At 45.0% G+C, this 23982-nt stretch overlaps 1 protein-coding gene and 1 long non-coding RNA gene across 2 annotated transcripts; one reads left to right on the forward strand and one right to left on the reverse strand.

Annotated features, from left to right (window-relative positions):
- Window positions 1-8290: 8290 nt before the first annotated feature.
- Window positions 8291-12813, reverse strand: LOC103350932 (uncharacterized). The gene is made up of 2 exons (XR_011381513.2): window positions 12747-12813; window positions 8291-8845 (listed from the first exon to the last, which is right to left on the reverse strand). It is a non-coding gene; the product is annotated as an uncharacterized LOC103350932 (long non-coding RNA).
- Window positions 12814-12836: 23 nt separating this feature from the next.
- COA6 (cytochrome c oxidase assembly factor 6) lies at window positions 12837-23229 on the forward strand. Its single transcript, XM_002717328.6, has 3 exons — window positions 12837-13067; window positions 13590-13749; window positions 22859-23229. Exons 2-3 carry the CDS (start codon window positions 13606-13608, stop codon window positions 22952-22954), a joined length of 240 nt encoding a protein of 79 aa, XP_002717374.1. The 5' UTR covers window positions 12837-13067; window positions 13590-13605; the 3' UTR covers window positions 22955-23229.
- The last annotated feature ends 753 nt before the right edge of the window (window positions 23230-23982 follow it).

Genomic DNA, 23982 nt, shown 5'->3' on the forward strand with positions numbered 1-23982 from the left:
CAATAAAAAGGAGTACAGAACCAACATCCCCTGGGGCATTGTCTCCTTTACAAAGCACCATGCTGGAACTCTTGAGGGAGCAGGCAGCAGACATCAAAATATTTCACCAAGAGCAGGGTCAGAGGGGATCATATACCATCACTGCTCGTGGAGGCAGGCTGGCCCTGGAATCCCATCTGGGACCATGCATGGGCTCCACTGTTCACATAAGGAGTTAATGGACTAGAGAGCAGGGCTGCTTTCAAGAGAGATTGGACCAGATAAATCATGCAAGCAACAACACAAATAGCAAAGAGTCAATAAGAAGGGCATTTCAATTCCCTGGCCAAGGTCTGACAGAAAGAGGTTAGTGTGAATTTCTGATGAAAAGCCAGCCAGCAGGAAAGCCAAAAGTAAAAATAGAAATTCTTTTAACTTTTATGGGAACTTGGAAATGTATACTATATGCATGATTGTATTAACATTAGAATTAATAATAGATGTTTGCAGGAAACACTATATATTTCCAAACAGTTCAACCATAGGGAATCTTAAGACTCTTTCATGCCATTGCCAGGTTATTTTGTACTTCACTTAAAATGAAAAAATCAATTCTAAAACTTTCGAGTACATTAAAAAGTTGCGTTAAGGACTCAACACATTTAGCATTTACCAGTACAGCTATACCACTCTGTAATGGTCATGTATGCATCTGGGAATTTTTCAAAGCATTTAATATTGAAAACTAAAACTTCAAGTGATTCTTCATCATCAATTTTTCCATAACTCATTACCAATTAAAATCAACATTCAAAACAGTTACAGCTTTGCAACAATAGCAAATTATGATCAGAAATTATGATCCCATTGTTTATCCTTTCTGCCTCTGAACACCTCTCTGGGTGGGGGGATAGAGAGGATTCTTGAGAGCTACTTTTGGGGTACATATCCACACCTCTTTTACCACCTTGGTCACTGGAAAATCACAAAAGAGCTGTTCTTTTGATACACAGCTTACCATCTCCAGAAAGCCCTACTTGAGAGTAATTGGAAAGAGCAATACCTGAAACTCATATAGCTCATTAATTTATTTAACCAGAATTGGCTTAAATAACTAGTTACTTAGTATGCTCCTGGAAAAATGGGACATGGGCCAGCTCTTAGTCAGCTGTCCTAGTCAATTCGAACTGCTATACAAACATAGACTAAGTGGCTTATAAACACCAGAAATCCACTTCTCATAGTTCTAAAGTCCAAGTTCAGGCCAGCACCAAGGCTCACTTGGCTAATCCTCTGCCTGCGGTGCTGGCACACCGGGTTCTAGTCCCAGTTGGGGTGCCAGATGCTGTCCCGGTTGCTTCTCTTCCAGTCTAGCTCTCTGCTGTGGCCTGGGAAAGCAGTGGAGGGTGGCCCAAGTGCTTGGGCCCTGCACCCACATGGGAGACCAGGAGGAAGCACCTGGCTCCTGGCTTTGGATCGACACAGTGCACTGGTCGTAGCGGCCATTGGAGGGGGGAGGGTGTGAACCAACGGAAGGAAGACCTTTCTCTCTGTCTCTCTGTCTCTCTGTCTCTCTGTCTCTCTCTCTCACTGTCTAACTCTGCCTGTCAAAAAAAAAAAAAATCCAAGTTCAGGGTGCTACATGGTCTGGTTTTGGTGAGGGCCCTCTTTCGATTTACAGATGGCTGTCTTCTCATGTCCACACATGGCATGGGGGAAGGCACCAAGGGGTTCTCTGAAGTTTCTTTTTTGAGAAAAGTCATCCTATTCAAAAAATCTCCAGCTTCAGGACAGAATCACCTCCAAAAGGTCTCTTCTCTGCTTATTTTACTTTATCATTTTTTTAAAGATGTATTGATTTCTTTGAAAGTCAGAGTTGCACAGAAATATCCTATCTGCTCGTTCACTCTCCAAATAGCCACAAAGGCCCGGGGCTGAGCCAGACTAAAGCCATGAGCCATGAGTCTCTTCCAGGTCTCCTATGTGGGTGCAGGGGCCCAAGGACTTGGACTAGCTTCTGTTGCTTTTCCAAGCACATTAGTAGGGAGCTGAATTGGAAGTGAAGCAGCCGGGACTCAAACCAGCACACATATGGAATGCATATGTTGCAGGCTATGGCTTTACCTGCTACGCCACAGCACCAGCCCCATGACCTCTTCTGTTAACACCATTACCTGGGGGATTAGAACTTCAATATGTGAATTTTGGTGGACACAAACATTCAGAGCATTATATCAGTTATGATCACAATCGTGCTGCATTAGAAAAATCACCTTGCAGTCAAGAATAAGCTCATGTTCCACCGGCCTGCAGGTGATTACACTGTGTCAAGGACAACTGAATGGATGTGTTGCTGATGAGGGTCTACCTGGGCTGGGCACCAGGCTGAAGGTTGGGCTCAGGTCTGTCTATATGTTTGTCCTGAAGCCAAGGATAAAACAGCAGCAGCTACAGAGGATGCTGGTTTTGTGACAGATCATCTGTGGCCAAGAAACATGCCAAACCATCCAAGCACACGTGAAGCCCTCTGCACACATATGGCATTAGCCAAAGTGAATGGTGGCCACACCCAAAGTCAGTGTCCTGGGGAAATAAATCCTTTGTGGGCAGGGGAGGTGAGGAAGTATGTGCTGAACAATATACCAATATATCCTTTATATACCAATATATACCTTTTGAAGTGCAAAAGGAGGAGAGGCAGAGTAGGGGTCTAGACTGACAATGATAAGAGGATTCTGGGTAGGTGAGGGACAGCAGAAAGGTGTTTAATGTCAGAGGAGGCTTACTTAAGCCAAGAGTGCTCTCTGGATAACTAACACTGTCACATAGAAACACAGTCACTCATGCATGTTATCTAATAGCCACACTGCTATCCAATGAAACCCACTTATGCAGAATAAATTGCTCTATTCAGAAGCTTGGTTTTAGAGGCCACTGGAAGAGTCACGATTCCCAGGTTATAGCACTAGGCCTGGCTTCTTGCTTAAATTCCAGTCATGAGTGCAGTGGCCTACCATTCTCATATAATAGGTATCTCAAACTAATCTATGCACACACACTCTTTCCATTTCCTCCTTACCCTCTCATTCTCACATCCTGCCCATCTTAGAAAAATGCAACCCTATGCTTGTAGCTGCCCAGTCAAAAGGTTTTCAGAAAATGGAGCTTCCTGAAAATTAAGGCAATCAGCACAGCAAGGGGCTGGTGAACACGGCTGAAGAAACTGCTCTGCTAATGGACCTCTTTCAAAACAGGCAAGAGGGAGGGACAGAAAAGGGAAGAAAGAAATCAGAATCCAGTCCTGCAGATGCTGGAGGTGCGCTCAAAGGGGACAAGAGCAACCTAGATACCCGTGTCAGATCCTTCCCTCTATGACAGCTTTTAATGCTGTGTCATGAAATATTTATCTACAAACCAAACACTGTATTTAGATCCAGTCCATGCAAACACTGTCTCCTAGGTTACTGTTTGATTTTCTCCTAGAAGAGGCCCCTGTTTATGAAGATAGAACAGGAAACACGCTTCTTTCTCAGTAAGAGAAAATGAATGAAAATAATGGACCTTCAACACTTCTGAGAATTAAATTCTGTGTCCTAGAAACCATTGCTAATTAAACAGCCACTTCTAACTCACTGCATACCTTTGAGTAGAAGACCTGACACTTTGCCTCAGATTTCATCATTTGCATGCTCCTATGGCCTATTCTTTGGTGTCAATTTTGTCTCTAGGCATTGGCATAGTTGAGGTTATTTTTTGAAAAGGATGTGAGTAATAAAAGCTTCTTATACCGAGGTACATGCACAGATGAGTTGACCACTATAGTAACCTAATAAATTTGTAGACGTCCTAATAGGCACAAGAGCTCAGGTTTTTTAAAAATCTGACATTATTTTGTAGTGTTTTACAGTTCAGAGGGCACCTTGTCACACTGTTATTTCATTTAGTCCATACAGCAGTCCTGGGAGAAGCTAATTTTATTCAGGCTTTGAAGATGAAGTTCCAGAGAAATGAACTAACATGCTCAAGGCCACAAGCCGATACACAGCAAAGCCAAAAAGTGAACACAGGGTAGCTCAGCTCTTCCTTCAATCCATCCCAACTTTTGCCATCTCCTCCTGCCTGGGCAACCTTTCTTAAAGGAGGGCCAAGGCTGTCTTCACCCATGAGAATTAAACAACAATAAACAACACTGGGAAGCATTCCCCCCTCCCCATTTCAAGAACTTAGAGAACAGAGACCAAGCCTGCTAAGAGGATGCACCCAGAACCACGAGTCATCTCAGGATTCCCAAGGCCAGGCCAGCGCCAGGACCAGGGCCTGAGGGAAGAGATGAGAACATGTCGCCCCCGATGTGCTGCTCTACCATCTTGACTACTTGGAGCTAAAGGCACTTGAAAAACAGCAGATGCAAAAAGATCACTCTGACCCTCCTCTGTTTCTTAAACCGGGAGACACCACTTCCATGCGGCAATGTCCCCTACACCAGAAGGAAAGTGTCACTTTCAGCACTGAGGACAGGAAGTTGAGGTGGAAAGAAGTCCGTGCAGACTTGGCTAAAATAACCCATGTGCCCTCAGCACCCCCACGTTCAGGTAACTTTTCACAACTCACTCCTTTTTGTCCAATCCAGAAGGTAAGTGTTGAGTTCTATGTCTTTGGGTCTTCATTTCCTTATGTTAAACTTGTGTTAAGTAACGTTGCATGCTTTCCTCCTTTGGATCTATGTCTATTTCATTCTCAGGTCCAACCGAAAACCCCTACAAGGACAGAGGTAAAATTTTGCCTCTCCTGCATGGGTGAAGATAGTGGGGGCAAAAGCCCAGTGTAGACCATAAGAGGTGCACAATTTGCAAAGTTGTACACACAGGTGTTTAATAAACCCACAAAGGCATGTACTGGTATACGGGAATACAAGGATGCTTCAAAAAATTCATGGGGAAAATGGAATTAAAAGATAAGTTTGGGGGCTGGTGCTGAGGCACAGTAGGTTAATCCTCTGCCTGCAGTGCTGGCATCCCATATGGGTGCTGGTTCTAGTCCTGGCTGCTCTTCTTCCCATCCAGTTCTCTGCTATGGCCTGGGAAAGCAGTGGAAGATGGACCAAATGCTTGGGCCCCTGCACCTGCATGGGAGATCCAGAAGAAGCTCCTGACTCCGGGCTTCAGATTGGCTTAACTCCAGGCATTGTGGCCATTTGGGGAGTGAACCAGTGGATGGAAGACCTTTCACTCTGTCTGTAATTCTACCTCTCAAATAAATAAATAAAAACTTAAAAAAAAAAAAAGATAAGTTTGGGCAGGCATCTGGCACAACAGTGAAGAAGCTGTTTGGAATGCCCACATCTCGTGCTGGATTGCCTAGGTTTGAGTCCCAGATCTGCTCCCAATCCAGCTTCCTAAGGTGTACCCTGTGAAGCAGCCAACAATGGTTCAAGTACCTGGATATCTGCCACCTACATAGGAGTGGACACAGGAAAAGGACATTTTAGAGAAGAATGCAAAGAAAAACAACAAGAGCAGCTGCTCACACGTTGCCAGAAGAAATCCCAAGGTGATGTTTGAAAACCTGGGGTGTTTTCACCAAGAACTGGGTACCCATTCTAAAGCAGTAAGTTAAACAATGTAAATGCCTGCTATGATTCAGTGCTGTTCTCAGATTTTTGCAAAAAACAACAAAACGAACTTCAGAGATTTTCACAAATATAATAGAAATATGATTGATTTTCAGATAGAGTTATTCCAGTGGAACTTTTTTGGCTGCAGAGACATTTGGAAGTTGCTAGAATTTTTAGCACCCCCAAAATACAGACAGTATTGCAATTTCCAGAATTTTTCATGACAATCTACAATCACATGAAAGTATTTTTAAAAAGTAAAGTTAGTGTTTTTGATCAACTGTGGTTGAATGTCCCAACCAAGTAGAAACTGGCTTAGACTGACTGGAATAATTTCAAGCAATCACTGTAAATGAAACTAAGTTCTAATTAAAATAGAGACTCCATTAAAATAGAGAGTGTTCTAATTAAAATAGAGACTCCATTAAAATAGAGACTGTTACTTGTGAATCCTAAATGCCACTGAATGCTATGAAAATAAAATAGAATGACACAGAAAAAACTGAAAACAAATGACTGAAAAAAGATACATCAAGGAAGTGCTACGGAAAAGAAAGTAAATGAGGTAATATTAATAGTAATGAAATTCAAGACGAGAAATATTAAATGAGTGAACAAGGAACCTATTCTGAGGGACCATATAGTTTTCTCTACCTAGTAAGATGACTGTGAACTATTACAACTGTTAGAAATATAAAGCAAGAGCTGGCGCCACGGCTCAATAGGCTAATCCTCCGCCTAGCGGCACTGGCACACCGGGTTCTAGTCCTGGTCGGGGCGCCGGATTCTGTCCTGGTTACCCCTCTTCCAGGCCAGCTCTCTGCTATGGCCAGGGAGTGCAGTGGAGGATGGCCCAAGTGCTTGGACCCTGCACCCCATGGGAGACCAGGATTAGCACCTGGCTCCTGCCTTCGGATCAGCCGCGGCGGCCATTGGAGGGCAAACCAACGGCAAAAGGAAGACCTTTCTCTCTGTCTCTCTCTCTCTCTGTCCACTCTGCCTGTAAAAAAAATAAAAATAAAAATAAAGAAATGAAAACACATTTTAATATACCCCTATCAGTAATCAACAAATAATTGAATAATTACCATCACAACAAAAATGTGTTTTGAGTGAATAACATGATATAAGCTTAGCTATATATAGATGGATGAGTGAATACATAGATATACACTTACATAAATAATTCATAACTAGCTAGGTAGATAGATACCTAGAGACACAGATACCATTTATAGTAGAAGACAGGTAGACAGATCGACAAAAGACAGATAGATAAAAGAGATGATAGAGACAGATGATAGAAACTCATGTATAGTAGATAGAAACTCATAGACAGTAAATAAGGCAGGCATTTTTAGGCAAAAATCCATCACCTTACTAAAATTCCTGCTAAGTTAGTCTCAGACGTTTACAAGATAGACAAAATGCCTCTTACATAAATCAGTATGATTTAAGAAGCTATCAGAGGAACTGTATTTTGTTGGTGTTATTTAAGGCAACTTTTATTAAGTGATTAAACATTCCAGGTGTTAAAACTTGAAGTGAAGTCAGCATCACTCTGAAGCAGTTCTTCGAGCCGGTGCACTCCAAAGCCAGGAGCCAGGTGCTCCCTCCTTTCCTCCTGGTTTCCCATGCAGGTGCAGAGCCCAAGCACTTGGGCCATCCTCCACTGCTCTCCCAGGCCACAGCAGAGAGCTGGACTGGAAGAGGAGCAACTGGGAATCTGGCGCCCCAATGGGGACTAGAACCCAGCGTGCCGGCGCCTCAGGCAGAGGATTAGCCTAGTGAGCCGCAGCGCCGGCCCCCTTACCTCTTCTTAACAGGTGCCTGAGCACATATAATAGTTTTATTGAGGAAGCTGAGGCTTTTCCCTTAAATGTGTATGTGTGTATGTATACGTATCTCTATGCAGATCTCCATGACGTTTGTCTGGCTTGAGGCAAAACTTGGAAAACGTGACAATAAGGAATAAAGGTATTGAACGAGAAATACAAAAAGGAACAGCTTAGGAAGAGAAGCTGCACTGGGAGAGGGAACGCTGTGTGTCCAGTTTGGAACCTACCAGAGTGATGGGAAGACAAACAAGCAGAGAGGTCCACTGGTGACTTGCAAAGCGAAGACTGGCAAGAGCTTCTTTAAAGGACCAAATCATAGCCCTACAAGTCTTTCTAACAGACTGAAGGTGTGGCAGTGAATCAGCTCACCAAGGAAAACAGAATGCCAAGGGAGAGAGAATAGGATAGCATCTCAAAGCATCCTAAAAAGGAGGAAAAGGGCAAGGAGCCAACACAGGGATGTAAAAGAAATGCAGAAGGATCTTGGTAGCAACACTGAAGTCAACAGAATCTTGTTTGTGTCCCTGAGTAGGTGTCTGTGACAACTGCTTCGTAAAGCAGTACAGATTATAAATAAAAGCCTGTGGGAAGGGACAGAAAACAACACATCGTTTTCAGTGTTCCTGGGTCTGTCTGGCCCCGCCCCTCCTCCAGCCTGTCCCCCAGTCTCCACACGGTGGTTTGGGAATCTACTTCGTTCAGACTGGGGGAACACCCACACAGAAACTTCCCCTGGATGGCAAGAGCCAGCACAGAATGTCTTCCTCCTCCCCATACTGACTGCTGCTCGCCCCCTCTGCTCCAAACATAGGCTAGGAGATTACACCCTCTTTGTGTCAAGACGGCACACTGGCAATCATTTTACGGCACCCACGTTCTTTTATTTACCCACAGTCTTCGGGATTTTATAAGGTGAATATGGCCTTTGCAATCGTCATCCTGGATTTCTTTGTGCTCGCCAACACCTCAACAATTCCACTCTTGTATTGTTTCTGTTGGTGAAACCAGTGCTCCCCAATTGCTGGGAAGCAAGCCTCCTTCAGTGTAAGGTGGGGAACACCACCTGCCCTCTTCCGCGGTGTTTCCCTTGTCCGTGCCTTAGGGCTCCCACAGACTGATGACTGATAGCAATTGCTTACTGCACAACCGCCTTGCAGCAGTAGAGACTCTTTTTTTTTTTTTTTTTTTTTTTTTTTTTTTTTTTTTTTGACAGGCAGAGTGGACAGAGAGAGAGACAGAGAGAGAAAGGTCTTCCTTTGCCGTTGGTTCACCCTCCAATGGCCGCCGCAATCTTCACGCTGCGGCAGGCGCACCGCGCTGATCCGAAGCCAGGAGCCAGGTGCTTCTCCTGGTCTCCCATGGGGTGCAGGGCCCAAGCACTTGGGCCATCCTCCAAGCAGTAGAGACTCTTGATCTTGAAGAGCACAAAAATGCTGACATCACTAAAAATTTAGTAACTGCACTATAAATGTTCTGCATGAACATTATATTTATCTTTCTGTGAATCGATTATATTGAAGACGAACTTTCTAAGGCTAATCATTCATTTTATTTATTTAAAATTTGTGAGATATACATTCAGACAGAAACAGGGATAAAACACACACACAGTTTGAAGAATAATGATGAAAACAAACATCCAGGTGCAGAAACAGAACATGATCCTCACTCCTGAAGCTCCGTACCCTCCTCTGGGCCCATCTCGTCTTTCTCCCCAGAAAGAACTATTTGTGATGAGCATTTCTTCGTTTTTTATTATCTTTACTACTTATGCGTGTATCCTAAATGTAGTACTGAGTTTTGCCAGTTTTTTGAACTTTATTTAAGTGGAAACACACTCTATTTATTCTTTGGTTGACTTGCTTTTTTCACCCAACACAGCAATTCAGCATGCTTTCATACACAGTGATCATTTGGGTTTTCATTCCTGTATCATGTCACAGTATGACTATAACATAAACTGTCTATTCTATTATTGACATGTTTGGGTTACATACTGGATTTAGCTATTACAAAAATGCACATGTGCAGATTCCATGGAATTGCAGAGTCATAGCAAATGTGTCTTCAATTTTACCACATGCCAGTCTCCCAAAGTGATCCATTTAAATCTAAGTTATCACCAGTATATAAGGATTCTCCTTGCTTCACCCTTGTTAAAACTTATTACTAGGGCCGGCGCTGTGGCGTAGCAGATAAAGCCTCCGTCTGCAGTACGGCATCCCATATGGGCGCCAGTTCAAGTCCTGGCTGCTCCACTTCCAATCCAGCTCTCTGCTATGGTCTGGAAAAGCAGTAGAAGATGGCCCAAGTCCTTGGGCCCCTGCACTCGTGTGGGAGACCTGGAAGAAGCTCCTGGCTCCTGGCTTCATATTGGCACAGGTCCAGCCATTACAGCCAATTGGGGAGTGAAAACTAGTGGAGAGAAGACCTCTCTCTCTCTCTCTGCCTCTCCTTCCCTCTGTGTGTAAATCTTTCAAATAATAAATCTTTTTTAAAAAACCTTATTACTGTTGGACTGTTTTCTTTGATGTGGTGGGTACCTAATAGTAGTGCACTATGATTTTTATGTTCATTTCTTTTTTTTTTTTTAATGTGACAGAGTTACACAGTGAGAGAGATAGACAGAGAGAAAGGTCTTCCTTCCATTGGCTCACTCCCCAAATGGCCGCCACAGCCAGCGCTGTGCCGACCCGAAGCCAGTAGACAGGTGCTTCCTCCTGGTCTCCCATACGAGTGCAGGGCCCAAGCACCTGGGCCATCCTCCACTGCTCTCCTGGGCCACAGCAGAGAGCTGGACTGGAAGAGGAGCAACCGGGACTAGAATCCTGCACTCATATGGGATACTGGCGCCACAGGTGGACGATTAACTGAGTGAGCCACGTGCTGGCCCCTTTATGTTCATTTCTATGGTTAGGAATAAGGATATTGGTATTTTCCCATATTACTCATTTGCATTTCCTCTTTGGTGATGTGCCTATTTAAGCCATTTGTCCATTTTTAAGAATAGACTATTACTTATTGATTTGTAGATGTTCCTTATATATTCTGGGTACTAATTGTTTTATGTTTTGCTAACTTTTCCCACACTATGATCTGCCTTTTCCACTCACTTTGTGGTGTTGTTTGGTAAATAAAAGTCCTTAAATTTTTAGTTGAATTTTTTGATCTTTTCCTTTATGGCTAAAAGACTACTTGGCTCCAACCAAAGTCATAAAGATGTTTTCTCAGGCAGGTAACTTATCTGAAATCCTTGGAGCTAGATTTTTATTAAGCTTATTTATTTGAGAGGCAGTGACAAAGACAGACAGCCAGACCAAGAAAGTTCCCATCTACTGGTTCACTCCCCAAATGCCTGCAACACCTAGGGCTGGGCCAGGCTGAATTGAGAGCTGGAAACTCAATCCAGGTCTCCCGTTATGTGTGGTAGAGGTTCAATTACTTGAGTCATCAGCAGTGCCTCTCAGGGCCTGCATTAGCAGGAAGCTGGAGTCAGAGTGGAACTGGGACTCAAATCTAGGTACTCTGATAAGAAACATGGGCGTTCTAACTGGCATCTTAACCACTATGCCAAATACCCACCCCAGACTTTTTCAGATATTGGAAACATACCATGGAACATTACACTATGTATTATATTTCTCAATACAGTCAAATGTTTATCAATTTTATGTCTCTCCTAAAAATTAACTTTTGGGTTGTTTTTTTTTTTAATTTTATATATCACTTTGTGTGAGTGAATTGGTGCCAGACACAACAGAACAAAACACTGGCTTATCTACTTATTTCTGTAGTGTGAACACTCCCATCATAGGTGATTTCTAGCAAGCACCTTGAGTTATTTGATCACAGAACTGGGAAGAAGAGTGCAGAGCAGGCTCTCCCACGCCAGTGCAGGCTCCAGCACACCAATGCTTTGTTTCCCGTTTCATTAATTTCTGCTCTTATTATTTCTGTCCTACTTTCCATAGTCTTATTTTCTCTCCCTGTTTCTTAAGTCACAACGTTTCCGTCTCTTCTCTAACAACTAATTTTTCCATATAGCTATGAATGTCCCTGAGTACAACTTCAGCTGCATTCCACAGGTAGAACTTTTGTAATTTATTGTTCATTCAAAATATTTTCCTACTGGCATTAACTATGTTTTCACAGCTTACTGATTTCTAGCATAAATACATTGTAGCAAAAATAAATGTGGTGAATAATTTCGATGTTTAAAATTTGTTGAGAGTTGTATAGCTAAGTATGTGGTTGATTCTGGTAATGTGTCATGTTTGTTTTAAAAAATATATCCTTCAATGTTGGTTGTGTTGTTCTATATATGCTTATTATGTTTGTAAATAATATTATTCAATCTTTCTACACCTTTGTTTTTTCTTGCTTATCATAACAATTAGTAGAAAGGCTGTTAAAATCATCAATATGATGATGTATTTTTCTTTGTAATTCTAATTTCATTTCACATATATTTATCATTAGGTATATTCAAATTTAAATTTAAATCCATTTATTTTTCCAACTCAAAAAATCCTCTAGGACTGTTTCCTTTCATTCCTTCTCTACCTCCCCTCAGTTATAATTAAAAGATATTATCTTTATATAAACTGACCTCAATGGCCGTAGCGTAGTAACAGTGGGGGCTTGGATAAAGCTAACGTAATCTTCCACTGGAGTCCACTGACTGTTGTGGAAATACTCCCCATACATCCCTAACCATCTCCTTGAACACACGCCTATGCGGAGTTTGGAAAGGACTACACACCAGTACGGAGCAGAGCAGTAAACTGCTGGAGAGCCATACAAGCAGGCAGAGGGCACTTAAACCCGACCAGACGCAGCAGCAGGTGGCATGTGTTAGGACCACAGCCAGCAACGGACTTCTATCCGTACTCGCTTTTCAATAGGTTCTGCTGAGGCGTGAACAAATAATGCCCTCTTGAAACACCTCAAGCAGTTTTCCTTCCTTTTAAAACTACGCCGGCGTTTGGGAGTAAAAAAGTCACAGGTGGGATCAAAACAGTACTATTTCTTTGCCCCACGACAGTGTGTACGCCCCCGTATGCGGGGGCGGCTCAGCTTCTCTCGGGGGACACTTCGTGACAGCCCTGCAACGCTCCGTGCACCTCTCTTACCCTCGCCCAGGATGGCAGGGCTCGCACGCTGAGGCTTGCTGATGGTTTGGGGCGAGACACGAAGATTTACATTCGCCAAAGGGGCACAATCCTTTAAAGTTGTGATAAACTGAGGGGAAGGGATACCAAGACTTTAAGGCCAAGGCGGCCCTGAGCAGTGACGGCTTCTCAACCTCCTCCTACCTTCAAGACCCAGGGACCACCTCCGCCCCGCGGCAGGCCGGAAGTCACCTCCAACTGGTACCGTCTCGGAAGCGGAAGTCCCGCCCTCCCTGAAAAAGCGAACGGCAGCCCGGAAGGGTCAATAGGAGCCTGGCTGTTTCGCCGCGTGCGGTGCTTTTTGTGTTTTTTTTTTTTTTGTTGGTGGTGGTGGTGGTGGTGAGGTCTACGGTGCCGCGTGATCCCGAGCCAGTTGGCACGCTCCCTCCTCCGCTGGTTGTTGGGCTGCGTGACCCTCTCCTCCTGTGGGCGCCGAAGGGAAGCCAGACCCGGGCGGGCGGAGAGGTCAGCTTGCTGGCGGGACCGGGCGGGGCGCGTGGAGTGTGTCCCCGGGAGTTCCCTTCCTGTCTCCGAGCCGCAGGCTGTGTGTCTGCGGAACGCGGTAGTGCTCGTGCTGTTGCTTAGTGTGTGTCCCCGCACACGTTTGTAAAATGGACCCTGCTAACCCGGTTTTAGCGATGAGAAAACAGGCCCGGAGAGAATACGCGAGCTGCCCGGGAGAGCAGCAGAACTGCGCGGGCCCGCTTCCAACGCGGCTTCCCTGTATCCGTTGTGACCCTGACACTCGCCCGTCACTGCGTTCCCCTTCTCGGCGCGTGGTCACCCCGAGCAGGGTGGGACCGAGCCCGAGAAGGACTTGGTGCGGTGTGTGTTGCGGGGGATCTCTGGTCCCGTCAGTTGCTTCATTACAATTCCGAGGCATAACTTAAACAGAAAGGGAGCAGGAGGGAATGGCGGTCTTTTTCTCTCCGTGTCTTTCCTTCACATCACAAGTCTGTTGTGCGTGTGGAATGTTTTGTCCGACAGCTTGCTCCCAAGAGGAATGGCGGCCCCGACTATGAAGGAAAGGCAGGCTTGCTGGGGAGCCCGCGATGAGTACTGGAAGTGTTTAGATGAGCACATGGAGGACGCTTCTCAGTGCAGGAAGTTGAGGAGTTCGTTTGAATCCAGCTGTCCGCAACAGTGGGTAAGTCACACTTGCACTGCTAACGCACACGGAGCTCCCAGTGTGTGTGGTGGGCGCGGAGACCCAGCGCTGCCTGCTGGAGGCAGGCCAGTGGACAGTGCCTTCCAGGAGCAATGGTTATTGCCTCAGGTTTGTTTTCCTGTACTTAAGCAGGCTGGCACCTTAAAGGTCATCGCAAATCAAACAAACGTAGGAACCATAACCAAAAATCTCCAGCCTGCTTCTGCAAGGTTAGTGCTTCCTCCTAGCCTTGGGCAGGAGTTGTCCAGTGTATTAGGTTAGCGCTGCTGTCAGAAAGCATTGCCAGTTGGTCTCCCAGAATCATGTCGTTGTAGACCCAAAATATAAAGAAAGGATTGGCCAGGAGAAGAAGTGAAAGGTTCCTATGGTGGATCTGCGTCCGTGACAGGCATCCATGTTTTGCCCACCCTTAGTGTGGAGGGATCAGAAAAGGAAGATGATGTTACTGAGGTTGGTAAGTGGTCCTACGTGGGAAGTGCTATGGTGGTCACAAGCGCCGCTGTCATGTGGCAGTGTGTGACGCTCAGTGTGGTGAGGAGGCTGCTCATGCAGTTACCAGGTGCTTTTGTGCCTGTTCTGCCTGGAGCGGTGGCAACACCAAGATCCATCACATGTTTCCAGGAATTCCTGCCTCCGAGGGTCTTCCAGTCACACCCTGACAGCAGCCAGTACCCATCCACAGGGGTCGATCCATCTCCGAGATGGAACCTGGCACACGCACAAAGCCTGCAGTTCAGTCTTGCGGGGAAAGTGATTTAAAAGACAACCTCCCAGAAAAGCAGCGAAATCCAAGGGTGCTAACAAACCGTCCAGACACAGCCAGGGTCCTCAGTGGACACAGACACACGCAGGCACAGCTGTTCTGCCTTCCCAGGCATGAACTCTGCTGGCACGAGGGCAGAGGGAATTTGGAGCAGCGAGGCCAGACAGGATCCCACCTAAGATGGTATCAGAGTGGCAGAATAAGAGAAGGGCACTCTGTGAGCAAAGGCAGGGGAGCGACAGGTGCCCAGGGCAGGTGCAACGGGACTAGCGTTCAGGGCCTCAGTGTATCAGGATCCGCAGGAGAGGCTGCATGTAGGAACCTGCCCTCACTGAATTCTCATGATAACTTGGTGAGGTCAATGTCATTTTCTGAGTGACTTGTTCAATGTCATGCCTAAGTCAGGACCCCAGAGCTGGCTGTGCTGCCACGATTTCCTGTGTAACAGAGAAGCTATCTGCACTGTCCAACAGTGTGGTCACCAACCCCCCGTGACCCCTGAGCACCTAACACTCCTGAAATTCTTAAGTGGGTCAGTCAGTCCCCTGAGGCCATGAGGGAGATCAAAGGAAAGGTGTGGGGGAGGTGGAGGTCATTTTGGTGGGCTGAGCTGGGGGTGAATGCAGTGAGTAGAAACGGCTTTACATGAACTCTTCCTCTGTAAAACCTGCACCATGCAACCTGTCATGGGATTGTCGTAAAGGTTAAATATTTAACTTGAAAACCTGAACTCTGATTGGATTAGATGTGAATTAACAGAGAAATGTTATACATCTGTAGTTTTAATTTTTTTTTTTAATTTATTTGACAGGTAGAGTTATAGACAGTGAGAGAGACAGAAAGGTCTTCCTTCCGTTGGTTCACTCCCCAAATAGCTGCTACGGCCAGCACTGCGCCTATCCAAAGCCAGGAGCCAGGTGCTTCTTCCTGGTCTCCCATGTGGGTGCAGGGGCCCAAGCACTTGGGCCATCCTCCCCTGCCCTCCCGGGCCACAGCAGAGAGCTGGACCAGAAGGGGAGCAACCGAGACTAGAACCTGGTGCCCATGTGGGATGCTGGTGCCACAGGCGGGGGATTAACCAAGTGAGCCACAGTGCCGGCCCCTGTGGTTTTAATTTTAGATGGATACATTGAGAGCAACTCCTAGCTTGTTTTATGTTTTTAAAGATTTATTTATTTACTTGAAAGGGAGGGAGGGAGAGGTTTTCCATCTGCTGGTTCATTCTCTGACTGGCCATAATAGTCAGGGCTGAGCCAGGCTGAAGCCAGGAGCCAAGAGCTTCATCTGGGTCTCTCCAGGGGCGGCAGAGGCCTGAGCACCTGGGCCATCTGCTGCTGCTTTTCCCAGGCCATTAGCAGGGAGCTGGATCGAAAGTGGAGCAGATTGGACATGAACCGGTGCCCATATGGGATGTTGGTGTCGCAGGTGACGGTTCCACTGGTTGTGCCATAATCCCAGCCCCTACAATACTTGGTTTAAGAAGTAGGTGGGGGGGGGGGCGCTGTGGCTCACTTGGTTAATCCTCCGCCTGCGGCACCAGCATCCCATATGGGCACCAGGTTCTAGTCCCGGTTGCTCCCCTTCCTGTCCAGCTCTCTGCTGTGGCCCGGAAGAGCAGTGGAGGATGGCTCAGGTGCTTGGGCCCCTGCACCCGCATGGGAGACCAGGAGGAAGCACCTGGCTCCTGGCTTCGGATTGGCGCAGCGCCAGCCGTAGCGGCCATTTGGGGAGTGAACCAATGGAAGGAAGACCTTTCTCTCTGTCTCTCTCTCACTGTCTATAACTCTGTCAAATAATTAAAAAAAAAAAAGAGAGAGAGAGAGAAGTAGGTGGAAGAGGCCAGTGCTGTGGCATAGCAGGTAAAGTCGCAACCCACTACGCCATAGCACCAGCATTAGCATCCCATATCGGCGTCGGTTTATGTCCCAGCTGCTCCACTTTCCATCCAGCTCCCCGCTAATGGCCTGGGAAAAGCAGCAGAAGATGGCCCAGGTGTTGGTCCCTTGCACCCACATGGGAAACCTTAAAGAAGCTCGTGGCACCTGGCTTTGGATCTGCTAGCTCTAGCCATTGCGGCCATTTGGAGAGTGAACCAGTGGATGGAAGAGACCTTTCTCTCTGCTCTCCCTCTCTCTAAATAACTAAATCTTTTAAGAAAAAAGAAAAAGTAGATGGAAAATGTCAAGACTTGGGGCTGACATCAAACATGAGTCTTTTGTGACCTTGTGGGCCCATGGCCACGCAGAGCTGGGTGGGGTCAGGGCCGATGATGCCGAGCTCTGCCATGTCCCACCCCTATACATCCCCATATTGTTTTGTTACTCACCGTGAGACCTGTGTTTATCAGCCTAGCTGTGACTTTCCATCGGGTTACACATCAGAATCATTGGGACGTTCTACTAAACATCATGTCCCAGCTTTTACATCAGGGCTGATGAATTTCTAGAAATGGAACCACAACTTCCTATATAGGGGCCCTGGCTCCACAAGTGATTCTGGTGGGTAACCCAAGCCTGGAACTTGCCATCCTAACCCCCCTTGTTTTTCTTCAACCCAATGGCTCATAGAGTCTCCCCCTTCCCTGCTTCCAAGGGTAACTTCTCTTCGCTGTGCTGTAAAGGATTTAACAGCCAGCAGGTTGGTTTGATTATCCTCTGTCTCCCCTTCTTAGGCAAGCTGAGTGCCATGCCTTGAGGACCCACCCTTTCTCCAGGTCACTGTGTCCTCATCACAACAAACTTTTATTGAGCCCGTACTCTAGGCCAGCATCTTCTCTACGCCCTTGGAGTGCTGTGTCATCTATTGCATTTATCCCCCATAGAATTCTCGTAGCAAGTTTTACAGATGAGGATACAGGCACATTGAAATGAAGTCACTTGTAAGCACAGAGCCAGGATTGGAACTCAGAAGGCTGATTCCAGACCCCACACAGTTCTTCCTGTGCCTATCATTGTGAAATTGATCCATGAAAGTGTGCGCATTACAGTCACTGCTTGTGGAGTGGAGACCACAGGTTTGCCTCCTAACAAGAAAAGTAACATGATGAGATGATTTGTGAAAGGAGTATTTCTTAAAGAAAAATCCAAGAATGCAGGGCCTGCCTATTGGTGACTCGATGGTATGGAACAAGACCTCCCAAATACAGATGATTGCTCCACTGGAATCTGTCTTCTGTTCCCTACCCCTTTTTTTCAGTCCATATCCTATTCAGTCATTCCACAGGTATTTACTATGTGTCATAGAAAAATACAAAGAAAAAATGGATAAAGTGCTCAGCTCTTATGTAGCATGCATTCTAGGGTGGAGAAGAGAGAGGAAGTAAAATTAAGATGTGTTAAATAGTGATGTGTGATCTGATGAAAAGTAATATAGAGGTGCCAGGGTGGGAAGCATGGCGGTTGTTTGCAAGTTGAGATAGGGCAGTCAGGAAAGCCCTTGTCCAGGGCAGGCATTGTGGCACGCTGGGTTAAGCTGCCGCCTCGGATGCCTGCCCCCCACATTAGAGTGCCAGTGTGGGTCTGGGCTCCTCTGCTTCTGATCCAGCTTCCTGCTGATGCGCTTGGGAAGGCAGTGGATCATGGCCCAAGAACTTGGGTTCTGGCTCCCCATGTGGGAGACAGGATGGCATTCTCAGCCCCTGGTTTCTGCCTGGCCCTGCCCCAGCTGCTGTGGGCATTTGGGGAATGAACCAATAGGTAGAAGATCTAGCTTCTGCCCTGGTACTCTGCCTTTTAAGTAAGTAAATACATTAATCTTTTTTTTTTAAAGCATACACACACATACATATGGAAAAGAAAGAAAGGCCTTAGCAAGAAGCTGCACAGATATTGGAAAGGCTGGGGAGCAGATGTACAGGTTTCTGGTGAGATTTCAGGCAGAATAGCGCATAACAACCCTACTGTGGGACAGCCCTGATGTGTTAAGGATGAGTAAGGAGAGAAGAACAGGAGTTAGGTGAGAAAGGAGACAAGAAGCCGGGGATGGTGGCTTGTACTCTGAGGGATACAGGAGACCACGAGCGCTCGTCGAGTTCAGGAGTAAGGGATAGAGGCCAGGAGAGGCCTCCATATCTGGCGTGCAGCCAGCTATTCTCATTGACTGCTGCAGCATTCAAGAGGGACGCCTTTCCTGTTTGCACCGTTCTCTTCAGCCCTGCTCTCTCGCAGCCTTCCCACTTCAGTTTCAGTGTTTTGCTCCCTTCTCAGGTGTTACCTTGTTGGAGTCTTACCCAGTTGCTGTAAAATAAAAGCTGATGGTCTTTCCAGAGATCATGAGTGTGAGAGTGTGGGGAGATAGAAGATGGGGAGGAACTGGAAATATCATTTGAGTCTGTTCTGGGTGAGTGGATGAGACACCTTGTTTTCATTAGTTTTTTTTTTTTTTTTTTTTTTTTTTAATTTATTTATTTGAAAAGCACAGTTAGAGCTTTCCTCCACTGGTTCACTCCCCAAATGGCTACATCTGCCACAGTTGGGCTGATCTGAAGCCAGGGGAGCCAGGAGCTTCTTCCAGGTCTCCTACGTAGGTATAGGGCCCAAGCACTTGGGCCATCTTCCGCTACTTTCCTAGGCACATTAGCAGGGAGTTGGATTGGAAGTGGAGCGGCCAGAACTCAAACTGGCACCCAAATGGGATGTCAGGGCTACAGGAGGCGGCTTAACTTGCTATGCCACAGTGCTGGTCCCAGCTTATTATTTATTTTTTTAAAGAAACTAGTTTTAAAATTTTTTTTTTCATTTTATTTGAAAGAGAGACAGAGACTGACTGACACACATCTTCTGTCTGCTGTTTCACTCCTGAAATGTCTACAACAGCCAGGGCTGGACCAGCAGCCTCAATCTGGGTCTCCCATATGAATGGCAGGGCCTCAGGGGCTTGTGTCATCACCTGCCATCTCCCAGCATACATGCTTCTTAGCAGGAAGCTAGAATCTAGGGGTAGAGCTGAGATTCAAACCCAGGCACTCCTTCCTGTAGGGAATGCAGGTATCCCAAGCAGCATCTCAGCCCTGTACCAAATATCTGCCCGTATTTTCATAAGATTTAATTTTCATTCATTTCTAAAAAAGATTTATTTTATTTGAAAGGCGAGTTCAAGAGGCAGAGAGAGAGAGATCTTCCATCTGTGGTTCACTCCCCAAATGGCCACAACAGCCAGAGCTGGGCTGATGGGAAGCCAGGAGCTGGGAGCCAGGAGCTTTTTCTAGGTCTCTCACGGAGGTACAGGGGCCCAAGAACTTGGGGCATCTTCTGCTGTTTTCCCAGGCCATAGTAGAGAGCTAGATTGGAAGTAGAGCATCTGGGACTCGAACTGGCGCCCATGTGGGATGCCGGCACTGCAGGCAGCAGCTTTACTCACTGCACCACAGCGCCGGTCCAGTTTGATTAATTTTTATGGAACAGTGTTGTAATTGTTTTATACACTGTAAGAACTATAGCTCACACAGGTGAAATTGTCCAAGATCAGCCAACCAGTAGAGAGGAGATTGAAATACGAAATATAGTGCTTTACGACTCCAAAGTTTGCATCCTTTACTTAGCTAAAGTCACAAATAACAAAGATTAAAAATAGAAGACCAAATTGATTTGTAATACATAGTCCTATCCTAAAATACTAAAAACACAAGTTACATGATAAGTATGGTGTTTACTTCCTGCTAGCTGTCACAGAAGTGAATTCCTTTTCTCTGGTACTAGCTTATCTGTTACAAAGGACTCATCAATATGAGTCATGTATGGTCCTACTTAAAGTCTGCTGTAGTTCAGAACTTAGGAAGTATCCGATGTACCTCTGTGGTCTTCCACAGAGCAACGGAACATGTAGGATATTTGATCCTAGCATCAAGTTGAGAAATGATCTTTTTTTTTATAAATTTCTGAAATGTCTGAAAATTCAGTATTTTGGTATTCATGGTACTGTCCTGGCTCTTATTTAATGTTTTAGAGGGTGGTAGCTTATATGTATCCAGTACATCTCAGTAAATGCTTGCTAATTATTAGCCTTTTAGAGAAAGTGCATGTTGAGGATATTGGGACTCTTAGTTGATGGAGGAAGGCGGCTGGGGAGGAGAGTTTTCCAGGCAGAGGGTGGTGCGTGCAGTGGCATGAAAGCAAGACTCACAGGAAGGAAGCATGTTCAGGATAGCTCTGTAGGAGTAGCATTTCAAGGATGGTGGGAAATTCAGAGAAAGCAGACATATGGGCAAGGCTGCCTCTCCTTCTCTCTCTGTGTAACCCTGCCTTTCAAATAAATAAATTAATTTAAAAAAAAATAGGGGCCGGTGCTGTGGTGCAGTGGGTTAAAGCCACAGCCTGCAGTGCCAGCATCCCATATGGGCACCTGTTTGAGTCCCGACTGCTCCACTTCCAATCCAGCTCTCTGCAATGGCCTGGGAAAGCAGTAGAAGATGGCCCAAGTCCTTAGGCCCCTGCACCCACGTGGGAGACCTGGAAGAAGCTCCTTGCTTCAGATCAGTTGCGGTCATTTGGGGAGTGAACCAGCGGAATAGAAGACTTCTCTGTCTCTGTAACTCTGTCTTTCAAATAAATAAAAATAAATCTTTAAAAAAAAGAATAGTTACAGGAAGAGGGGAAATGTTTCCAGAGGAGCCAAGTGCTGAACAGGTTGGGAATGAAATGTCGGTGAGGCCTCTACATAGAGTTGCCTGCGAGGTAGATGCAACAGGAGATGCCAAATTATTAATTTGCCACAGAAATGTTAAAGACTTTACTTCATCATTCCATATTTTTGATATAACATCCATCCCAGCCCAGCCAGGCTAAGACCTCCAGGGAGAGACCTGTGGTCTGATAGATGGAGTGTGTAGTTAGCAGGAAGACCATGCCCCAGAGGAACTGTGAACATCTCACCAAAAAGAAAGAGTCACTGCAGGACTGAGGGGAAGGATGGAGTTAGGTAGAATTGAAGTGAAGCGGTGTTTGGTGGCCTCAGAGCAGAGCAGAGAGCTGCAGATAAACAGGTCGTGGGCCCAGGGTGCTGTCGAAGTTGAAGACTGAGTGACACGTCAGAAATCCCTATTTGAAGTCCTGCCTTTGAGTTTGCAGATCAAGGCTGCTTCTCAGTGTCAAAGCACTTCAGATCCTCTAGGCAGAAGCGGGCTATTCATTCTCCCTGATAAAACTTCAAAGAGCAAATTTCTGATAGTCTATGATTTTAGAGAACAAGGTTTCCCAGTGAATGAGAAAGCAGCAGTCACTCTGGGAAGGGGTCCATCCGGACACCCCGGGGCCCTGGGATGCCTTGGGGGAGAAAGGTTTGCTTTGCTGCTGGCCTGTCTGTGTCTGCTATCCCAGCTGGATACAGGGCAGGACAGAAGCCCCACTGAAGTACATAAGAATTCAACCTTAAGAAAGGCTTTTAACAAAGAACTAGCGTTCTCTGGCCTGACAGTGCCTTATGTGGTGGTCTGCTTTGGCCGTCTCTGCAGAGCAGCTCAGACAGACAGCTTTGTGCTTGGCACCTAGGCGTTTTTCCACTTTCTGTATTTTACTGTATCAGGATATGGCGCTTTAAGATTTTTAAAATTCCCTATGGGCAAGGGAGGCTGTAATTAAAAAATAAAGCCAGATCATTAACTGACTTAGTTTTTCTATCCATTCACTTATGGTTCATAAATACAATATTAAACTATGTGTCTGTTTCCTTGAATGCACGTGTCTGGATGAGACTTGATAAAAATGTCATGGCTGGTAAATTATAAAGTGTGTTGAAATTAAGAGTTGATAAGGAAAACAATCCTGTATCTTTTATTTGTATTTTCCTATTATTTATTGAGTACATTTTCATATATTTTTAATATTTTTTCACAGATTCAATGTAGTTCATAGATCAGTTCCAAAAACATAATTATGTTCCTTTCCTTCCTTTCTTCCCTCCTTCCTGTTTCCTTCTCCCCCTACCTTCTTTTAGTTTTTGAGATAACATTTTTAATTTCCATTGCAGTCAGTCAGGGGCTTAATGCCTTGTTGAACGATAGCTTAATTAATTAGTGGGCAATCCTAATCTTTAAATCTGAAGGCTCTTGGCCTGTCACTGTGTGCACTCTGAACTTGGCAAGACTCCCATATGTGCACGTAGGTTGGGTTCCTGAGTTATTCAGATTCTTAACAGGACCTGTAACCTAAAAGGCTTAGGACCCACTGGTCCATGGCCTCCCTCCTCAGAGATGGATTCATCAGGCGCCTAGTTTCAGATGTTCTAGAATATAAGTCTCTTTCATATTGAATAGTTAGATTTCAGTCTGTGCTTTTGCTCATCTAAATTGCATCACTTGCCCTTATTTCAAACTCTTTGTTTCCTCAACAGATAAAATATTTTGATAAAAGAAGAGACTACTTAAAATTCAAAGAAAAATTTGAAGCAGGACAATTCCAACCTTCAAAATCAACTGCAAACTCCTAGGATGTTCCTGAACTTTTCACAAAGGTTGAAACTATCTTTCTGGACACCCACAGATGCACCCTTGACTGTGAGACAGTAGTCGTTTACATCATGGTAAACATCAATACTTGTTCCCTGTGTATAACACTTAGTAACTAAAATCATCAAGTAACAGAAGATGTCAGCATTCAAGCTGAAGAATGTGAAATATAATGGTGTTAAATGTGCTTAGTTTTAACTTAATAAGAAATATATATTTTAAGAAAAAAAGAAAAGTAAATCCTATTATAAAAACACATGAACTCTTGTTTTTATTTTGGGGTTATGAGAGGATGGTAACAGAGAGAGTGAAAAAAGTTGTCATTGTGTGTTCCCTGGGAGCTAGCACTTTAATACAGGAACTACAAATTGAGGTTAGAAGGAGGAGGTTGAACTTAAAATATGTGAATATAGGTAAAATAATAAAATCCATCATACTTTAGCTCATGTTGTTAATGAAACAACAGTTGGATTCCTAGGCAGTTCAATAAGATAAAAAGCATATAGATTGGAAGAAAGAAATAAAATGGCTCGGTCTATAATTGATATAATTGTCTCTGTAGAAAATGCCACTGAATGAACAAAAAAGCTCCTGGAAATAATATCAGTTATAAAAAGGTCACAGGAAATAAGTCAGTATACACGGTGAAAATTATATTCCTATACCAATGAACAATGGGGCTATAGACCTAAAAATAGCATTTACAATAGCATTCCCCCCCAAAAATATTAAAGGAATACTTAGATGTAAATCTAACAATATATGCTGCCTGTATGCTAAGAACAGACAAACACTGGAAAACCAAGATCTAAATGGAGAAAGATACTAGTGAATACATGAATTAGAAGATTCAGTATTGCTAAGATATTGTTAAATTCCCCCTGGTTTGATCTACAGGTGTTAACACAGCCTCAACCCAAAACTCTACAAGCTGTTTTATCGATATTGACAAACTGACTTGAAAAATTTGTATGGAGGGGCCTGTGTTGTGGCAGAGCAGATTAAGCCA

Source organism: Oryctolagus cuniculus, chromosome 13 (assembly GCF_051225735.1).
Source record: "Oryctolagus cuniculus isolate XC-2025 breed Fujian yellow rabbit chromosome 13, ASM5122573v1, whole genome shotgun sequence".
Classification (NCBI taxonomy): domain Eukaryota; kingdom Metazoa; phylum Chordata; class Mammalia; order Lagomorpha; family Leporidae; genus Oryctolagus; species Oryctolagus cuniculus.